Source organism: Schistocerca serialis, chromosome 5, assembly GCF_023864345.2.
Source record: "Schistocerca serialis cubense isolate TAMUIC-IGC-003099 chromosome 5, iqSchSeri2.2, whole genome shotgun sequence".
In the NCBI taxonomy this organism is placed as follows: Eukaryota; Metazoa; Arthropoda; class Insecta; order Orthoptera; family Acrididae; genus Schistocerca; species Schistocerca serialis.
In genome coordinates this window covers 626,900,882-626,922,619 of record NC_064642.1, presented here as the reverse complement: position 1 = coordinate 626,922,619, position 21,738 = coordinate 626,900,882, and the positions used below count along the sequence as shown (strand labels likewise).

Below are 21,738 nucleotides of genomic sequence, written 5' to 3'. Positions count from 1 at the left end.
ACCTTTATCAAAGTCGGAAACGTGATGGTTGGCATTTCTCCTCCTTACAGGAGGCATCACAACAACGTTTCAAGAGGCAACGGCGGTCAACTGCTGTTTGTGTATCAGAAATCGGTTGGAAACTTTCCTCATGTCAGCACGTTGTAGGTGTCGCCACCGGCGCCAACCTTGTGTGAATGCTCTGAAAAGCTAATCATTTGCCTATCACAGCATCTTCTTCCTGTCGGTTACATTTAGCGTCTGTAGCACGTCATCTTCGTGGTGTAGCAATTTTAATGGCCAGTAGTATATATATGTTGTTGTTGTTGGGGGTCTTCAGTCCTGAGACTGGTTTGATGCAGCTCTCCATGCTAATCTATCCTGTGCAAGCTTCTTCATCTCCCGGTAACCTACTGCAACCTACATCCTTCTGAATCTGCTTGGTGTATTCATCTCTTGGTCTCCCTCTATGATTTTTACCCTCCACGCTGCCCTCCAATACTAAATTGGTGATCCCTTGATGCCTCAGAACATGTCCTACCAACCGATCCCTTCTTCTAGTCAAGTTGTGACACAAACTTCTCTTCTCCCCAATCCTATTCAACACCTCATTAGTTATGTGATCTACCCATCTAATCTTCAGCATTCTTCTGTAGCACCACATTTCGAAAGCTTCTATTCTCTTCTTGTCTAAACTATTTATCGTCCATGTTTCACTTCCATACACGGCTACACTCCATACAAATACTTTCACAAACGACTTCCTGAAACTTAAATCTATAGTCGATGTTAACACATTCATCTTCTTCAGAAACGCTTTCCTTCCCATTGCCAGTCTACATTTTATATCCACTCTACTTCGACCATCATCAGTTATTTTGCTCCCCATATAGCAAAACTCCTTTACTACTTTAAGTGCCTCATTTCCTAATCTAATTCCCTCAGCATCACCCGACTTAATTCGAATACATTCCATTATCCTCGTTTTGCTTTTGTTGATGTTCATCATATATCCTCCTTTCAAGACACTGTCCATTCCGTTCAACTGCTCTTCCAAGTCCTTTGCTGTCTCTGACAGAATTACAATGTCATCGGCGAACCTCAAAGTTTTTATTTCTTCTCCATGGATTTTAATACCTACTCCGAATTTTTCTTTTGTTTCCTTCACTGCTTGCTCAATATACAGATTGAATAACATTGGGGAGAGGCTACAACCCTGTCTCACTCCCTTCCCAGCCACTGCTTCCCTTTCATGCCCCTCAACTCTTGTAACTGCCATCTGGTTTCTGTACAAATTGTAAATAGCCTTTCGCTCCCTATATTTTACCCCTGCCACCTTCAGAATTTGAGAGAGTATTCCAGTCAACATTGTCAAAATTATTCTCTAAGTCTACAAATGCTAGAAACGTAGGTTTGCTTTTCCTTAATCTAGCTTCTAAGATAAGTCGTAGGGTCAGTATTGCCTCAAGTGTTCCAATATTTCTACGGAATCCAACCTGATCTTCCCCTAGGTCGGCTTCTACCAGTTTTTCCATTCGTCTGTATAGAATTCGCGTTAGTATTTTGCAGCCGTGACTTATTAAACTGATAGTTCGGTAATTTTCACACCTGTCAACACCTGCTTTCTTTGGGATTGGAATTATCATATTCTTCTTGAAGTCTGAGGGTATTTCGTCTGTCTCATACATCTTGCTCGCCAGATGGTTTTGTCAGGACTGGCTCTCCCAAGGCCGTCAGTAGTTCTAATGGAATGTTGTCTACTCCCGGGGCCTTGTTTCGACTCAGGTCTTTCAGTGCTCTGTCAAACTCTTCACGCAGTATCGTATCTCCCATTTCATCTTCATCTACATCCTCTTCCATTTCCATAATATTGTCCTCAAGAACATTATCCCTGTATAGACCCTCTATGTACTCCTTCCACCTTTCTGCTTTCGCTTCTTTGATTAGAATTGCGTTTCAATCTGAGCTCTTGATATTCATGCAAATGGTTCTCTTTTCTCCAAAGGTCTCTAATTTTCCTGTAGGCAGTATCTATCTTAATATATATCTATGTGTGTGTGTGTGTGTGTGCGTGTCTGCGTGCGCGCACGCGCATCAAGTTTAGATTTAGATACTTTTTGAATAGTATAAATTTTCAGTAAACGTGCTGTGAATTTAAAAGTGATTGTGCAAGATAATCTCTTTAGACATGCTGTACCTAAAAAGTATGTAACCACTGCTGGAAACAGTAGGAAATTTCCTTTCCATTCATAGTTCTGTAAAGTGTGTAGTTGCATTACAGCACCTTATATTACCTTGTACTATAAATTTGTACGTTTAACAGGACCAGTGGTGATCTGTTTTCAAAAATGGTGTAACTAGAGCTTAAGTGTCTGAAGGTGAGACCCCATGACTCGTGATACATAGTTACTGGAATGAAGACCACGACTTGTGACCGGAGTCGGTTTACCTGGAAAAGTGAACAAGAGAACTGTATTTGTACTTCTGTAATAAGAACAGCAGTGCAAAGATCTGTGTAGACTTGGAGTGGGGATAGTGGTCCCTAACCACCGCTGAACTATTTTTAATTGGAGATGAGAATTTAAATCTCTCTGCATAACTTATCGACATTTGTTGGTGCCAGCAGCGCTATCCAGTCAACGAAACAAGTGGAACATTTCACTTAAGCAGAAGCTGGCGACAGGACTAGTTCAGGAAAGCTGTTTTCTTTCTAACGAAATGAAGCCGACTGTTCACTAACTAGACAGTATTTGTTGGGTAAGATCAGTTAAGGAGAACAGGACTCATGACAGTATTGGTGGCTTGTATATTAGTTGTCCCTAATATTGTTTACTGCGAATGTTAAAATGAAAAATGATTCCAACTGGGGAACTACGCCATCCAGACAGCGGAGCTAACATGAGCTAAATTGCTTACCTGTGGCGACGTACTGGCGGCCAGACTTCGTCATCATCGCACCACCACTGTCTCCCTAAAAATTAAGAGAAAGAACCATCAGTAAACGCACATTTAGAACTTTTTTACCTGGTAGACGAATATTTCACGTGAATGTCCAATACTAACTGATATCGCTATGAGAAAAAAAAATTAACAAAAAACAGCCCGAGGCGCCTTTTATGTACACCGGTCTCTTGATTAGTCAGGGTGTAGGCCAAAGAAAACAGCGCACGAACACGTGAAAGGTAGAGCCTCTCCAGATTAACAACCAGAAAATGATAAACGTTACTATAAATATAAAAGTGTTTGACTGAACCATATAACTGCATTAAACAAATAATATTCAAATTATTAATAAGACCTGAAAGAACTATAAAGCTTGTTTTTGAATACATTATGGGAAAGGCAGTGATCAATGTCTTACAAATATTTACTATTAAAAACAGTCTTGATCACGATTTATTTATCAAGGTGACAGGTTTCGACCACTGCTGTGGTCATCTTCAGACCTACAAGTTGTATACAAAGCTTTAATTAGAGGGCTACATACATTAAAGAAAATACATAAAGTTATAAAGCTATAAAACGATGAATTACCTTTGAGTAGGAACCTCTTTCTGTTGTAGAATCACTACTGGAGAGAGCAGTGCACGTCTTACTATATATAATGGAGGCTCCACCACTTCTGACTGCATGATGTCATTACTAACCAATGAGTTATAAGTCGAATTAAAATTTAAAATTTCTTAGTTAAAAGAACATTGTCAAGAATTAAAAATAAATACACACTACACTTAGCTTATTAAACAGCTATTGTCAATTAAGAAGCGTTAAAAATATTTAAATATGTAGGAAAAGTGAACTTCGGTCTGGCAGTACATGGGTTGCCCTCTCAAGGCCTGTTAGTGAACCATTTGGAACCACTGGTTGCCATGGTGAAGTTGGACGCCGTTGCAAAGATGAGGCAGCAGCCTTCTTTCCACTGAAGTTGCTGTAAAGTCGATAGTCGAACTAGTGGTTGCCATGGTGAGGACAAACGCCAGTGCAAAGATGTGGCAGCAGGCTTCTTTCCAACGAAGTTGTTGGGAAAGTGGAATGGCGAAGACTGTCACGTCAGACGATGTATTATTGAGCAGCAACATGTCTTTATTGAAACGATTTTCAATGAGTAAGCTGCAATAACCTGTAGCTGACATGTATACTACATGCTGCGCAAATACGATACGAAGTAGATGTCCGTATATATGAAATATTGTCTATGAAGTTGGTATGTAAATTACATGTGACAATTTTTAAAAGGCATTGCTATTCCTTAAGTTCTATGCTACTCTTATAAGCAAATACAAATAATGAAAATGGAAGGAATTTAAAATTATAATATTATGAGCCGTAGTGTCAAAAATTAAAGGATGTGAATTAGCAACATGCAGCCTAAAAGCATATAAGCAAAAATTCTAAAACAGATAGACAGTCATCAAATAATGTTTGGTGAAATAAAATTACAATGTAAAGATAAAATATTTGCTAAAAGTCTTAATAATTTAAATTAAAAAAAAAAAACAAAGGACAGAAGAGTAACATTCTGAAGCAGATCATCGAAAAGCTCAAAGAAATGTTTGTCTTTGAACTGAAGTTGTTCGTTTAAAACAGATAATGGAGTACTTTTGTGAAGTGAAAAGATTTCAGTTTCTTCTAATGGTTCAGTAACAGACCTTGAGAGAGCAACCCATGTACAGCCAAACCGAAGTTCATTTTTCCTGCATATTTAAATATTTTTAACGCTTCTTAATTGACAATAGCTGTTTAATAAGCTAAGTGTAGTGTGTATTTATCTTTAATTATTGACAATGTTCTTTTAACTAAGAAATTTTAAATTGTAATTCGACTTATAACTCATTGGTTAGTAATGACATCATGCAGTCAGAAGTGGGTGGAGCCTCCATTATATATAGTAAGACGTGCAATGGTTTCTCCAGCAGTGATTCTCCAACAGAAAGAGGTTCCTACTCAATGGTAATTCATCGTTTTACAGCTTTATAACTTTATGTATTTTCTTTAATGTATGTAGCCCTCTAATTAAAGCTTTGTATACAACTTGTAGGTCTGAAGATGACCGGTCGAAACCGGTCACCTTGATAAATAAATCGTGATCAAGACTGTTTTTAATAGTAAATAACTATAAAGTTATTAATGTGCTCAACAGAGCTCTGAAAGTTTCAAACTAGATGTGGTTCTGTCTCTAACTTCGAACAGCAGTTGGTTGCGTTTGGTGACTGTACACAACGGAAACACAGTTACAGTGACAACAACAACTTAAGTATTTAACAGCTTATATTGGTTATTTGTGGAACTCCCAAAAATGGAAAGTTGTAGGATAATTGAAGGATCTTCAAATCTAAGTCATGTCTGTGTATAGCAGATTTTTATTTGCTCTCAATAATACAGACGAAACACGTAAAATTTATGGAGAGCGAAGTTCTCTCAAATCTCAGTAGAAATTACCGTAAATGATGCTTACACTATTGGGTGGTGGGAGAGGAGTATCAGTGTATATATATGGAAGTCTGTGAGTAGAAAACGCAGAAAGATTTCCTAATCTGGACAGATCGCTCAGAATATGGACCACACCACCAAGACTGCGACACGTACAATTCCCCAAAAAGCAGCTAAGGTGCGCCAATCAGCACAGGACAGCGCTTGGGAGCGGAGTAGCCCAGAAACACTTCACCGGCCGGAGTGGCCGTGCGGTTGTAGGCGCTTCAGTCTGGAACCGGGAGACCGCTACGGTCACAGGTTTGAATCCTGCCTCGGGCATGGATGTGTGTGATGTCTTTAGGTTGGTTAGGTTTAAGTAGTTCTAAGTTCTAGAGGACTGATGACCTCAGAAGTTAAGTGCTCAGAACCATTTGAAGAAACACTTCCTTCCCCGCCGTCAACTCCCAACTTCGATAAAAAGGAAACTCCACTTAGAGCGGGAAACCCAGTGCTACTGCTAATGTGACGAACCAGAATAGCGCTTCTTCCACTCTTTATGCACAAAAAACACGTTAACCAATAAGAAATTGGTATTGGTCTGGAGCAGTGGTACACTGGCCAAACGAGGTGGCGGGGTTACTCTTTCGATTGGATGCATCAAAAATTTTGAGAGCAAACAACCGAATCTCTCCCACCGATCAGGCAGTGCCACGGCGTCCCGTCCTTTCATGTCCGTACAATAAGGCATAAACATGTGCTCAACATCTCTCTGGGGACGGCAATGGCCTCATGGCAGTCTCTGCCCTCAGCCAGGGCAGGTGCCGGCTCTAGCCAACGAAAGCAGGGAGCGGTCCATGGCCCCACTGCAACAAAATTGCTCAACAACCCAGGCATGACAAACAGAACTACAGAAATTGGACCAAACCGTGGGAACACCGGGAACACCGCGAGAAATATATGCTTGATCACAAATGCAGACGCTAGGCAAACCTGCAGTTCGCGCTGTTGCATTTGATTTCAAACGGCACCTGAGCAATGTCCTCCATATGTTGTAAGCGTCAGTCGTCGTCTGAAGAGTGTTCTCTGTAGTTATGAGTGTATTATGTTGGAGCTAAGTGAATTCGAACGTGGGTATATTGTTGGTGCTCGTATGGTGAGTGCTTCCATAACCAGGGCACTCGAAGTGTTTGGTGCTTCAAGAGGCACCGTATCGAATATTTATACTACGTGCAGGGAAAGAGGAAAAACATTATCTGTAATTCACAACGCGGACGAAAGTGACCGTAAGAGATGGTCATTAAGAGGATAGTTAACAAAACTGCCACCGTTTCCAACTCGTGTCGGATCGAAACCCATGGTCACTGACAAGGAGTGACACTTGTGCCTGGTCTCTGTCGGTTATATCTCGAATGAAGTAAGTTTGTGATTTACAGCTTGCATTGGCGGGAGACAGCGTTGACGGTAAGGAGAAATCAATGCACGTAACTGCAAGAAGTCAAAAAGTGAGAGTGTGGCTTGAGAAAGAACTGAGATTGGCTGGCTTCTGGCCTCTGTCACGTGAATCGCTGAAACGCGAATCACAATATTATTTTAATTGAAATATGAGGCCTTTCATGACCTTTGTTATGTGGCTCCGAGTGATACACCGTTCCTTACACACACGTTGGAGAGACCGCACTAATACGCCAACAAAACGAGAAATTTCATTCGTAGCATGGTCAAGGGAACGTCCAAACACGGCAGCCCCTATCTGTCTTTCTGTAGAAGAAAAAAAATGGCTCCGTGCACTATGGGACTTAACATCTGCGGTCATAAGTCCCCTAGAACTTAGGACTACTTAAACCTAACAAACCTAAGGACATCCATGCCCGAGGCAGGATTCTAACCTGCGATCGTAGCAGTCGCGCGGTTCCGGACTGAGCGCCTAGAACCGCTCGGCCACTCCAGCCGGCTGTCTTTCTGTCACGTCCCCATGTCGATCGCTCATATTGCTCTGAATCCATTGACATACACAGTACACTATCACGAACCAATCAGCGAAGACGGGTCGCATTATTTACGTAACTTTAACAGCAAGATTTCCTATGTGTATTGGTTTTTTCTATAAAATTTAATACCTTTTGTGGTCAGACGTAAAATTATAAATGAAGACCGACAGAAAACAAACTCCTCGTGTTACTGAGGACTTGTTTGTCATGGGTCATTAGTCTGCGATTGTTTGTCTAGTATACACTAGTTCTTGCGATTGTGTCAAGTTTCATTAAATTCCGTATCTGATTACCATACATCAAACATCTGGGGCACCTTCACCTCTCCTACACCTCCTTCAAACTACTTGGGTTCTAACAATCTCTCATCTCTCTCATTCATGGTCACACAGTCCTACTGCCGCGCGTTTATCAAAGAGGAGGAGGAGATTAGTGTTTAACGTCCCGTCGACAACGAACTCGTTAGAGACGGAGCACAAGCTCGGATTAGGGAAGGACTGGGAAGGAAATCGGCCGTGCCCCTTCAAAGGAACCATTGCGGCATTAGCCTGAAGTGATTTAGGGAAATTACAGAAAACCTAAATCAAGACGGCCGGAGACGGTTTTGAACCATCGTCCTCCGGAATGCGCTTTATCAAAGAGTTAGACCTTTCCTCCATTTGCAAACATACCATGCTGTTTGACAGCGTAGCTCGCACACCGTGAATTAATCCATGAAATAAATCCTGCCCAAATGGTTCCAAATGAAGGCTCCAGTCCATACTGTCCTTTCCAGCTGGCATCTCATTTATCTAAAATCTACATCCAACCTATCATTTCCTTCCAAAAGAGAATCTCAATTTCTTTGTCACATACATAGGACTTCAAAAAGTGAGGCAGACATGTCGTTCCATGCTAAGGTCATTACGCGACTAGATTGGAGCTTAGTGGGAAGAGAGAACGCGTTCCTCGTCTCCTGCAGACAGAGAGTGCTGTGGCATGGCTAACAGGTGCCTCACAGTGCGTCCTGCAGCTAGAAACATACTCGAAAGTTGAAATACGATTACTGAGTGCAGAATTCCTAAATTGCACACAGATTCAATGTGAAGTTCTGGCGGTGTTGGACCAAATATAGTGTGGTGTACAACCGTACTAAAATGGTGCTAACAGTTTGACCAAGGGCGCACACAAGTGGGTCTACTCATCTACATTTATACTCCGCAAGCCACCCAACGGTGTGTGGCGGAGGGCACTTTACGTGCCACTGTCATTACCTCACTTTCCTGTTCCACTCGTGTATGGTTCGCGGGAAGAACGACTGCCGGAAAGCCTCCGTGCGCGCTCGAATCTCTCTAATTTTACATTCGTGATCTCCTCGGTTGGTATAAGTAGGTGGAAGCAATATATTCGATACCTCATCCAGAAACGCACCCTCTCGAAACCTGGACAACAAGCTACACCGCGATGCAAAGCGCCTCTCTTGCAGAATCTGCCACTTGAGTTTGCTAAACATCTCCGTAACGCAATCACGCTTACCAAATAACCCTGTGACGAAACGCGCCGCTCTTCTTTGGATCTTCTCTATCTCCTCTGTCAACCCGACCTGGTACGGATCCCACACTGATGAGCAATACTCAAGTATCGGCCCAACGAGCGTTTTGTAAGCCACCTCCTTTGTTGATGGACTACATTTTCTAAGGACTCTCCCAATGAATCTCAACCTGGCACCCTCCTTACCAACAATTAATTTTATATGATCATTCCACTTCAAATCGTTCCGTACACATACTCCCAGGTATTTTACAGAAGTAACTGCTACCAGTGTTTGTTCCGCTATCATATAATCATACAATAAAGGATCCTTCTTTCTATGTATTCGCAATACATTACATTTGCCTACGTTAGAGGGCCAGTTGCCACTCCCTGCACCAAGTGCCTATCCGCTGCAGATCTTCCTGCATTTCGCTACAATTTTCTAACGCTGCAACTTCTCTGTCTACTGGTGGTGATCGGGAAGGAGGGCAAGCGACATCGAACGCAGGCAATCGAGAAAGAAGACCTGGGGGGTGGAGAGGGGTAGATTTTTGAAAGATGAGGACATTCTTTCAGTGGTTGTCGAATGGCTCTGTTATTCTTTCAAAATTCGATTTGTAATTTTATGTAACACTTTTTTATTGTTTTAGATTTGTTTATTGGATCTGGAAGTCACGCACTGCGACGTCATACATTGTAGCACTATTCAGTAAACTGCATAATATAGTTTCACAGGACAGACACTTTAGCATACAGTTTTATGTTTTCTGATTATTTTGGGAAAAATCAATTCAGATACAGTTATACACCTTGAGATAGTTTTGGCGACTTATTCTTAACAGATGGCGCTTCTGTAATTACACCACTTACATTGTTCAGGATTACAACACAGACACACGCGAAGTCAAAGATAGGAATCTACTTCAGTACAGTCTTAGTTCACAATATTCACCATATCATTAATTTTTATTCAGAAACGGTCCAACTGCTATGTGGATAAATACATGTTAATCACTAGACAAATAATGTGAATCTCGTCTCTTAAGTGTTGAAGTAACGTTAATTTGTGGAAGTCGTAGTTATTGGTGCCGTAGTCTTCCCTCCGAGGACTCTTTTGATGCAGCTTTCCACGTTAGTCTAATCCTGTGCAAGCCTCTCCATCTCTACATAACTATTGCAACGTACCTCCACTGAAGCCTGCGTAGTTTAGTCAACACTTGCTCAATGACTCTGAGTACTATGCGAATTAACTTCTGATGTCATCAGTCGCCTAGAACTTAGAGATAACTAAACCTAACTAACCTAAGGACATCACACACATCCATGCCCGAGGCAGGATTCGAACCTGCGACCGTAGCGGTCGCTCGGTTCCAGACTGTAGCGCCTAGAACCGCACGGCCACTTCGGCCGGCCAACACTTGCTCACCCATGACAATGTCCCCCTCCTTCTCTCGAAACACTTCCGTCTAAAACCAATTTTTTCTTAAGGGTTCCTGTCAACCAGTCCCTTCTTTAGTGCAATTTTGCCATAAATTTCATAAGTTTCTTTTCTTCCCATCTCGCTTCAGTAACTCTTCATTAGTTATTTGGTCTGTCCACCTAATCTTCAGCATTCTCCTACCGTAGCATATTTCAAAAAATTCTACTTCACTTGTCTGTACGGTTCATCAGCACATCATACTCATGTCCAGACACGTTCAGAAAAAAAATCTTCCTAACGCTTGAAATGATATTCAATAGCAAATTATTTCTCGTTTTCAGAAAAACTTTTATTGTTATTGCTAGTCTGAATTTTATGTCATCTTTGCTTCTGAAATCATCAGCTGATGCTCCCCAAAAAGCAAAATTCTACAACTGCTTGTGTTTTTCCACCTCCTAATCTATTTTCCTTAGCATTAGCTGATTTGGTTCGAATGCATTCTAATTCTCGTAAATTAGTTTTGTTGACCTTCTGCATATACTTTCTTTCAATGACACTATTCATTCCGTTCAATTCAACGTGCCTCCTTTGCTGACATTAGATATACGATGACATCGACAAAAAAATTTATGTCTTCAGTTTAAGGCTGAATGACATGGGGCCAGACTATACCTCCGTCTCCTTCCCTCCTCAGCTACTGTCTCTCTCTCATGTCCTCCTACTCTTACAACTGCAGTATCGTTTGTACACTAGTTTTAGATAAGTTTTCGCTCCCGTATGTGCCCCAGTCAACATCGTCAAATTAGTCGTAATTATGGAACGCATTTTTTTTATATGCAACTTGAACTTGTTAGTTATAAATGCCACGAATACACAGTTAACTAATTGTGATTAGCAACAACGAATTGATACTGAGTAAATATTGCCAAGAACTAATATTGTCAAGAATTATTCAATTTTTTTCTGCAATAGATGCCAAGATCGAGTTATTTCAGAATGTATTCAAATGGTGTCAGTGCTATACAGCGTGCATAATATTATTTTTGAAATATAGTTGGTTTCGTGTATCGATACAGAGTGACGTTGTTTATTACGAGTGAATGTTGTTCCATTGAAAATCATAGCTTATCTTGACTGTGCTCCAATAAATAAATAACCTCTCACATGTATACATCATCATTGGCTAATTTTTGTACAAAATTCTGATCACCGTGGGCAGCTTTAACAATCAGTTTCACTACGATTGACTGTTGTGAGATTTGCACTGCGCAATAGAGTTTAAGTATCACTTCTTCGAAACCCCATTAATTCCCACACATTGCGACGGTTAAGTCTGAAATTTGGCTCAAAGGTGCGTACAACCTTTCTGTGTAATGGTGAAAAAGTGAAGCGCTGTGTGTTCTCACGCTCGGGCTCGACAACGCAGTTAAAAATTCTGACAACCGTAAGTGATCGAACGCGCGGTCGACGCCCGTCATTATAGCTACAGCAAATTTATAACGATCTTTTTTTGCAAATCTTATCCTAAAGTCTCATTTCAAAATCCATATTTTTTTAGTTGATTCCAGGGAGCCAGTTCTCCTTTAGTCCACCACATAGCAACTTCTCTACCACGTTCCCTAATTAATTGAGAGGAATAATTTGTGGGTAGCTCTTCGTAGCTAGGGGATCCATGTCTTCACTGTTTATCAGTATAATCACATCTGATTTCTTACATATGTCTGGTTTCTTCTCCTGCAACAAACACGCATTGTTGAGATGGAATAGAAATAAACTTACACTATGTGATCAAAAGTATCCCGACACCCCGAAAAACATCCTTTTTTCATATTAGGTGTATTGTGCTGTCACCTACTGCCAGATACTCCATATAAGCGACCTCAGTAGTCATTAGACATTGTGAGGGAGCAGAATGGGGCGCTCCACGAACTTCGAACGTGATCAGGTGATTGTGTGTCACTTGCGTCATACGTCTGCATTCGAGATTTCCACACTCATAAACGTCCCTAGGTTCACTGCTTCAGATGTGATAGTGAAGTGGAAACGTGAAGGGACACGTACAGCACAAAAGCATACAGGCCGACCTCGTCTGTTGACTGATAGAGACCGCCGACAATTGAAGAGGGTCGTAATGTGTAATATGCAGACATCTATCCAGACCATCACACAGGAATTCCACTACAAGTACTATGACAGTTAGGTGGCAGGTGAGAAAAATTGGATTTCAAGGCAGAGCGGCTGCTCATAAGCCACACATCACGCCGGTAAATGCCAAACGACCCCTCGCTTGGTGTAAAGAGCCTAAACATTGGACGATTGAACAGTGCAAAAACGATGTGTGGAGTGACGAATCACGGTACACAATGTGGCGATCCGATGGCATGGTGTGGGTATGGCGAATACCCGGTGAACGTCATCTACCAGCGTGTGTAGTGCCAACAGTAAAATTCGGAGGCGGAGGTGTTATGGTGCGGTCGTGTTTCACATGGAGGGGTCTTGCACCCCTTCTTGTTTTGCATGGCACTATCACAGCACAGGCCTGCACTGATGTTTTAAGCATCTTATTGCTTCCTACTGTTGAAGAGCAATTCGGCGCTGGTGATTGCAACTTTCAACGCGATCGAGCACCTGTTCACAATGCACGGCCTATGGCGGAGTGGTTACACGTCAACATCCCTGTAATGGACTGGCCGACACAGAGTCCTGAACTGAATCCTATAGAACACCTTTGGGATGTTTTGGAACGCCGACTTCGTTCCAGGCCTCACCGATCGACGTCGATAACTCTCCTCAGTGCAGCACTTCGTGATGAATAGGCTGCCATTCCCCACGAAACCTTGTAGCACTCGTTTGAGCGTATGACTGCGGGATTGGGAGCTGTCATCAAGCCTACATACCGAATTCCAGCATTACCGATGGAGGGCGCCACAAACTTGTATGTCATTTTCAGCCAAGTGTTCAAAATGGTTCAAATGGCTCTGAGCACTATGGGACTTAACATTTGTGGTCATCAGTCCCCTAGAACTACTTAAACCTAACTAACCTAAGGACATCACACACATCCATGCCCGAAGCAGGATTCGAACCTGCGACCGTAGCGGTCACGCGGTTCCAGACTGAAGCGCCTAGAACCGCACGACCGCACCGGCCGGCTCAGGCAAGTGTCCGGATAATTTTGATCACGTAATGTATGTGCATATGAAAGGCGTGTAGAACTTCAGCTAGGATGCCATCAGGATCAGGATCAGGTGATTTATTTCTTTTCAATTTCAGGATTTATTTCCTCACCACCTCTTCTCAAAATAGGCAAATTATCTCGACTCCATCGTATTGCTTTCCAATTTTTGTTCCTCAGTCCTCTTTCTTCTTCAACTACGTCTTCTTCATGTCGTCTGTAAAGAGCGTCCATTAGCAACTGCGCAAATTGCTGCACGTTTTCTATCATGCTTTCGTCTGCTCGTTTTAGAGTTGATAACACTGTCCGAGATTTTATCTTTTGACAGATGATTTTGTACGCCCTAGGTCAAAATGTAGTTTCTGAGCCACAAATTGTTCCAGGACTCTGTTCTTGTTGTTGCAGATGGCCCCTAAATTGCCCAGTTTGCGAGCTGTTTCTTCCGCTTTGCGACCTCTCTGGTGGATCATATTTGTCCTTCAAACTTCTTATCTCAGTCTGTGGAAACTTTCGTCCCATGGTATTTGCGGTCCCCAGCCGCCTGTCTTACGACTGGTACTATGGCCTGCTATGTTGTGGTGACGAGGTTTTGAACTTTGGTGTCCATGTTATCATTTACTTCCACTGAGGCTCGTGGAAAATACTTCTCAGATGCAGTTTCAGTCACGTTTCCTAATGTTGTATCGTGTCTCTAATGTGTGTCGTACATCGTCATCCCTGAGATCATTTCTACAGGATCGAACCGTGAAGATTATAACATTGTAGTTCCTAGTGGTGAGACCTCCTCCAACTTTTCAGGTCACGATCTTCCTCACATATATACGTTAACTACCACTCACGTGGCTGTCTAGCGAGGCGATAGTAAGAGACACTGGCGGCAATGAAGTCTTGGTTATAGCTGTAATCTGGCTAACAGTGAGAACAGGTAAATTAAAGTAATGGTACTTTGGCGTCAGGAATCTGGAGCGTATGCACAGTCTGTGCAAGTGCCAGAGGAATCTGCCCATCTGTGCCAAAACATTTAAGCTTGTTAGTTCTCATCCTAGAGACGTCGTTCGTATGAAACCGTTAGGAAGTAAATTGATAACGCGCCATTTGAAAGGGAATGAATAGAAAGTTAGCACAAGTCATTTATTTTGTGTCCTGTCTTAAGCATACTGCAAGTTAGAAATCTCTTCAACATAGCCACTTCGCACTTTTCTTGACAAATCGACAGAAGCGATCATATTGCAGTCATTACAAGTTAATGATACTTGTCGTTCTTTCAGTATTTATAGGCTGAATAACAGGTTTTCTAGACATTACGGTCAGCCTTTTGTGTTGATTGTTCCACGTTCTGATCACAATTAGCTCTCCTTTCGCGGCAGCAGGAGAAGAAATCGAACAGACACTGCACACATTTGCTGGTTTTATTTTCTTCACGGCTTTTTGAACATGTTTACGGTCACTGTAAAAAATTTTCTTGCTCAGTAGATTTTGTCCATTTGAAAATTTTTGTGATTCGTAACGAACAAAATCTCTCTGTGAGTGTTCACGTTTTGCAATCAATCCTGTGTTGTAATTTTTCTATTGGAACCTTCTGTTTTGGGATTAGAGATGAGAGACGTAGAAGTAGATAACCTCGGTGTCACAAAGCAACTTAAATCACTTAATAAAGGCAAGGCTTCCGGTCCAGATTGTATACCAGTCAGGTTCCTCTCAGAGTATGCTGATAAAATAGCTCCATATTTAGCAATTATATACAACCACTCGCTCACAGAAAGATCCATACCTAAAGACTGGAAAACTGCTCAAGTCACACCAATACCCAAAAAGGAAAGTAGGAGTAATCCGCTGAATTACAGGCCTATGTCACTAACGTCGATTTGCAATATAGTTTTAGAACATATACTGTATTCGAACATTATGAAGCACCTCGAAGAAAACGATTTATTGACATATAGTCAGCACGGATTCAGAAAATATCGTTCTTGTGAAACACAACTAGCTCTTTATAATCACGAAGTAATACGTGCTATCGACAAGGGATGTCAAATTGATTCCATACTTTTAGATTTCCAGAAGGCTTTCGACACCGTTCCTCACAAGCGTCTTCCAACGAAACTGTGTGCCTAAGCAGTATCGCCTTAGCTGTGCCACTGGATTCGTGATTTCCTGTCAGAAAGGTCACATTTCGTAGTAATAGACGGAAAGTCATCGAGTAAAACAGAAGTAATATCCGGCGTTCCCCAAGGGAGTGTTATAGGCCCTCTACTGTTCCTGATCTATATTAACGACATAGGAGACAATCTGAGTAGCCGTCTTAGATTGTTTGCAGATGATGCTGTAATTTACCCTCTTGTAAAGTCATCAGATGATCAAAACGACTTTCAAAATGATTTAGATAAGATATCTGTATGGTGCGAAAAGTGGCAATTGACCCTGAATAAAGAAAAGTGTGTAGTTATTCACATGAGTACTAAAACAAATCAGCTAAATTTCGATTACGCGATAAGGCACACAAATCTGAGGGCTGTAAATTCAAGTAAATACTTAGAGATTACAATTACGAATAACCTAAAATGGAACGATCACACAGATAATATAGTGGGTAGAGCAAACCAGAGACTGCGATTCATTGGCAGAACACTTGGAAGGTGCAACAGGTCTACCAAAGAGACAGCTTACACTACACGTGTCCTCCCTATTCTGGAGTATTGCCGTGCGGTGTGGGATCCGCATCAGATGGGACTGACGGGTGACATCGAAAAAGTAAAAGAAGGGCAGCTCGTTTTCTATTATCGTGAAATAGAGGAGATAGTGTCACAGACATGATACGTGAACTGGAGTGGCAATCATTAAAACAAAGGCGTTTTTCGTTGCGACGGGATCTTCTCATGAAATTTCAATCACCAGTTTTCTCCTCCGATTGCGAAAACATTCTGTTGGCACCCACCTACATAGGGAGAAATGATCATCACAATAAAATAAGAGAAATCAGGGCTTGCACAGAAAAATTTAAGTGTTCGTTTTTCCCGCGTACCGTTCGAGAGTGGAACGGTAGAGAGACAGCATGAAGGTGGTTCATTGAACCCTCTGCCAGGCACTTTATTGTGAATAGCAGAGTAATCACGTAGATGTAGATGTAGATGTAGAGTACCATCGAAAGCATTCTTAAAAAAACTTTCTCAAGTCTATAATGTTTACAGTACAATCACAGGAGACGCTACAAAAAAGCGGACTGCGTCTGGAGAATTAGCTTTCCAGTTTTCTGTACACTTACGGCAGAAAAAACAAAAGTAAATAAAAAAGTTATTGATTTATGATATTTAGTTTGCAAACTGTGAATCTGAGTATAATGGATAAGCAATCTCTAGTTACTAAATCTAGTTACAAAAATGAGAATGAAACTAGCACCTCTATGGTCATCGAGATATATCCTGTAGGGCACAGAATTTTACAGAAAAACTCACTTGATTTATTTTTGCCATTTTCAGTGAATAATCTAAGTAGTTAGCAATAAAGATGTGCCATCCGTTATCAATTTATGGTTCTGAGTTTAGAAAGATCGTTTTATGCAAAAAGTAATCTCGTCTTATATTTTGCGATTTATCTGTCCTCGCCACCCACCACTGGGGAGTTAAGTGGAGATGATTGCTACATTTGTTTGCTACATCTGTGGTAACAGTTGCGGTGTAAAGTGAAAGCTGGGTTCACATTGGGCGTTCCTGTCTCGATGGAGGTCAACTTTTTAATTTTTCTGTGGCAGAACGATAAGAAACCGGATCGAAAATCAGTAAGGTAATCTTAAGAAAGCCACTCGTCAGTTGAAAATAGTATGGTCGGGGGTCGAACTGGAACACTACGAGACTCCAAAATACCTAGGAGTGATACTTGACAGATCTATCACTTTCAAAAAGCACTGCATGAAATGCAAGTCGAAAGTTTCCACCAGTAACAATCTCCTATGGAAAATGGCGGGATCACAGTGGGGTAGTCAACCTGAGATAATCCGAACATCTGTAATGGCACTATGCTATTTTGCGGCAGAGTATGCCTGTCCTGTTTGGTATAACTCAACTCATGCCAAATTGGTGGATGTAGCTCTCAACGAAATCTGCAGAATTATAACAGGTTGCTTGAAATCCACTCCGGTCTGATGGCTTTACTGACTCGCAGGAATAGCACCACCACCTGTTTGAAGAGAGATAGCTGCAAACAAGGAATGAAAGGCAGTGGAACAGGAAATTATCCAACCTGTGTATGGGCATGAACCGCATCAGCAACGACTGAAGTCAAGGAAGAGTTTCTTTGGGACATCAAAGGAACTTAGAACCACTGCTGAAAAAGCTAAGTTACGACTATGGAGGGCTACGACCTAGTTGGAAAAGAGTTGTTGAAGCTATACCTCCAGGCCCAGACAGAGAATGGACAACTTGGAAGTCCCTCAATAGACTAAGATCCGGAGTTGGAAGATCAAAGGTTAACTTGGCAAGATGGGGATACACTGACCCAAATGATATTCGGTGTGACTGTGGAGAAGAACAGACAGTTCGGCACATGCTTCGGTGTCGACTGTGCCCAGTCTCCTGTACAGAAGGTGATATTCAACAAGTAACAGGAAATGCACTGGAAGTGGCCAAGTTTCGGTCAAAAGTAATTTAACCATAACTGTGTTTGATGTACGTACATGTTTCTGGATGTTTCTGACACGAGAATAATAATAATAATCTTAAGAAAACCTCTCCCTTAGCAGTCGTCTCGCTAATTTGAGTATTCTACAGTCTGAGGGTGAAAAACTTACGACATTGCACTCATTTCTCTGCATCTGTTGACATATTTTTGGTTTTTTGAACAGAGCTGGTTTAAGGTTCAAGTGACACAAGCCGCCGCTAGGCGCGCCAAGCTGAGAGTGGCGCCCAAGTATAACATTCGTATACAATCCGTACAACAAATAGTAGCGTAAATTGATACTCGTGAAACTGTACGGGGGAAAAAGGAGGGGGAGGGAGGGGGGGGGGAGGTTGCCAAATAATAAGTCACTTATGTGGAAAAATATTCTCGAACCTGCCCTGTTTGTGAATACACACAATTTTTAAGGTTTCAAAGTCCAAAAAGCATAATATCTTACTAAATGACGTCGCTTTAGCTACGCTTGTATTACAAATACTTTGTGTATAATTAAAATAAGTTTTTGTCGTAAGGTTTGTCATAACAATGCTCAGGTAGAGCGGAAAGCTGCTGGTTCGAAGCTAAAGATGTTGTCAATCCTCGTTTGAAGTACGTTTTTGTCTCGAAACTGATTTTATTAGTGGTTCTTCGACAAGTAGCGCGAAAGGTAAGTATTTGGGAGTACAAGATGAGAAGACTAAGTGCATGAGGAATGGATTCTCAAAAAAATTCCTCGATAGCGGAGTGAATGCTGGTGTACAGCGCAATAACAACAATCGGTGCAGTTTTTATGGTTGTTTTTCTTACACAGAAAGGCGTATCAGTAGACAGCAATGAATGCCGGCTGCGATGCTCGCAGCTTGTGCCACCAAATGCCAAATTTGTCTGTTCACGCTGCCGATTGCTGAAGGAGATGTCTTTGGTTAGGGTTCATTAATTGCGTCTCAAGAAGTTAACATAACGACGTAACAACTCGTCACCTGTAACAATATTGCGTAGGAATCGTACTGGAAAGAAACTGACTATAACATACAGCTGATAACACTTAGAGTGGCCATTTATAACACATATATTGCAATGACTATAGCAAAAACAAAACGACATATTCCGTCAGGTTACAGAAAAGAATATACTCCCTACATAGAGAATATCAAAGAACAGGTAACCGAGCTCTGGGAGACAGGATCTTACAAACTGTTAATGACTCACGCAAGAAATCATGGGCGGACAATACAGAAAATCTAGATTTCATTAACAGCATTAGGAAAGCATGCTCTCTCTTAAGGAAACTAGGTGGAGCAACAGTCATCCCAAAAGCTATCTTCCTAAGTAGAGTTACAAATAAAGAAACGCGCAGAAAAAGTAAGAGTTGATCCACTTTTCGAAAAAAAGTTCAGGAACAAGCCATAAAAAATAAAAGACCATCGAAGCTGCCGCGAGCAAGTTCTCGACCTAAAACCTCACTGGAATTTATTGAGTTCACAGCAGTGTATGACACCGTGTGACTGGATGACCTGATTTATGAGCCAAGTCAGATCGTTCCAAGGTAAAAGATCACAGCAATGATGGAAAACATATTTCGAAACGCTCTGTTAAAGTTAATATTGGAGAAACTGCAAGAAAATTGTCTGCCATAGAGAATTGTTTCCACAGGGCTCGGTTATGGCTCCTAACTTGTGCGCCAGCGACAAATTCTGAAAAGTTTACCTACGCTGACGATCTAGCGACAGCAGCTCAAAGCAACACACTGGAAGAAGGTGAACAAATACTCACTAACGACCAAGAAAAAAGCTTGTTACAAAAAGTGAAGCTGGTTTTCTGAATTTCGCGAAGTTATCTGCGGGCGGGAGATTCAAAAACAAAGATGAAAGTCTGTATGAACGTTTGTTAGAGTTATCTTTCGTTTCTAGCTTTGCGGCGAACAATAATTTGAAGAACCTAGGGGTAGACGATACTATGAAGGGGGTTTAAGTAGTAATGGATCCTGTACCTTTTCCAGCAATTCCCGTTGTGCTAACATTCGCTGTTACCGGACAATGATTCGTTTGTCATCGATGCCTCTGAGCATCCAGTGACACTTCTGCTGTACATGACTCGAGTGGTCTGCTTGGTACTTGTCACCGGTCACTTCGTCTTGGTGTCTTAATAGGGCAGTTTGTAGCTTCCCGTGTGCTAAGCGTGTGAAGAAATGAATTACATAAATCATGAAATAGTTGTTCCGCATTTAATTCCCGAAACTGCCAAATTTAACTCTACAGAAGCCGGGCGTTTGCATGTGGATCCTTTTCCAACAAGTATTTTCTACACAACAAATACTCGAACGACAGTGAAAAGCAAGATCGCTTAAAAGCTACCGATGGACAGTTACAAGCATATTTGTATACGAATGATGAGTTTCAGGGACCACTTATGGACCAGTATTAAAATTATTATGGCAGAAGTGTTCGAAAAAAATCAGCATCGCCATAAAACTATTGTGGATCATTGTGTGGCGAGAATACTTGTGCGCAATGAATTTTCAACATGCACAATGGCTAGGAACGAGTTAACTTTCTAGTTGGTGTGCTTCAGCTTCGAAATTAACACTTCATCAACCTTGTGTAGACAGTTTAACAATGTCTTTCTTCTAGAAGTGCGGTTAACAGATCAGACTAACACGAATATTGACGAAACCAGTGGAATGATGAAAATTTTGGAAGACGTATGGGTTTCGTGCCCGACTCCGAAGTAAGACATTTTAGTCCAGTGACCAAAAACAAGTAGAACGAATATTTTCGTGACAGATGGCTTGCTCATTTGCTACGCTGAATTCAGTAATGTTCTTATCTGTTGTACTACATGGAAGTTTTAGTAGACTAAGAACGCGCTCACAACACTGAACTACTTTGTTAGCGTATAGAATGCACGCACTGTGCTCTTGGAAGAATCCATGATTCTACAAGGTGGCGAATACACGTTATCTTTCTGAGTGGTTAATGTCGTGATAAACGCCCTCACCATGACTGCCACAGAACCAACGACAGTAATGGGAAAATGATAAAAAATGGATTTCGCAAGTGTAGAGATTATCCTGTTTGGTTTGATGATACAGTCTCTAGTGACGTGACCCCACTTACTAAGAATTCCACTGCATACTGTCACTGAATTAGTAAAGCAGTCATTAACTGTAGGTTTGGACTGAGTTTCAATATGTTTCTCTTGGCAAAATTATATTTGTGTTCCTATGTTCTCATCTTCTTAGAAGTAACTTTAAAGAATTCGTTTGCTTTTCGTTCGGCTTTAGTCCAAAACACTTTCCTTATCTTGACTATGCCATTTCAAGGCTTTGTTCTATGGTGGAAACCGGCCTGGAGTTTCATTATCGGTATTATGACTGTCTGCTGTAAAATTTGAGCGCTCATGGTCACATTGCACAATGCCACCCATTATCCTCACTTACTTCAGTGGTGTAGCTAAACTCGTTGACCATAGACACGTGTGAAGATACTTCATTATGCAAGTGTGAGAGAAAGAGAGAGAGAGAACGTGGGTGGGAGATGGAATACTATTTGGATCATATATTATTAAGTCATTGCATGGGATGTTTAGAGTACCGCCAGCAG

The 21,738-nt window shown here is 41.5% G+C and overlaps 1 protein-coding gene across 1 annotated transcript in view; it reads right to left on the bottom strand.

Moving 5' to 3' along the window:
• LOC126481376 (coagulation factor XI-like) overlaps window positions 1-21,738 on the bottom strand; it is a 170,882-nt gene that overhangs the window by 20,938 nt on the left and 128,206 nt on the right. The window contains exon 5 of the mRNA XM_050105086.1: window positions 2,896-2,950. Within this exon, the coding sequence (XP_049961043.1) occupies window positions 2,896-2,950 (55 nt within the window). The remainder of the gene's footprint in view (window positions 1-2,895; window positions 2,951-21,738) is intronic.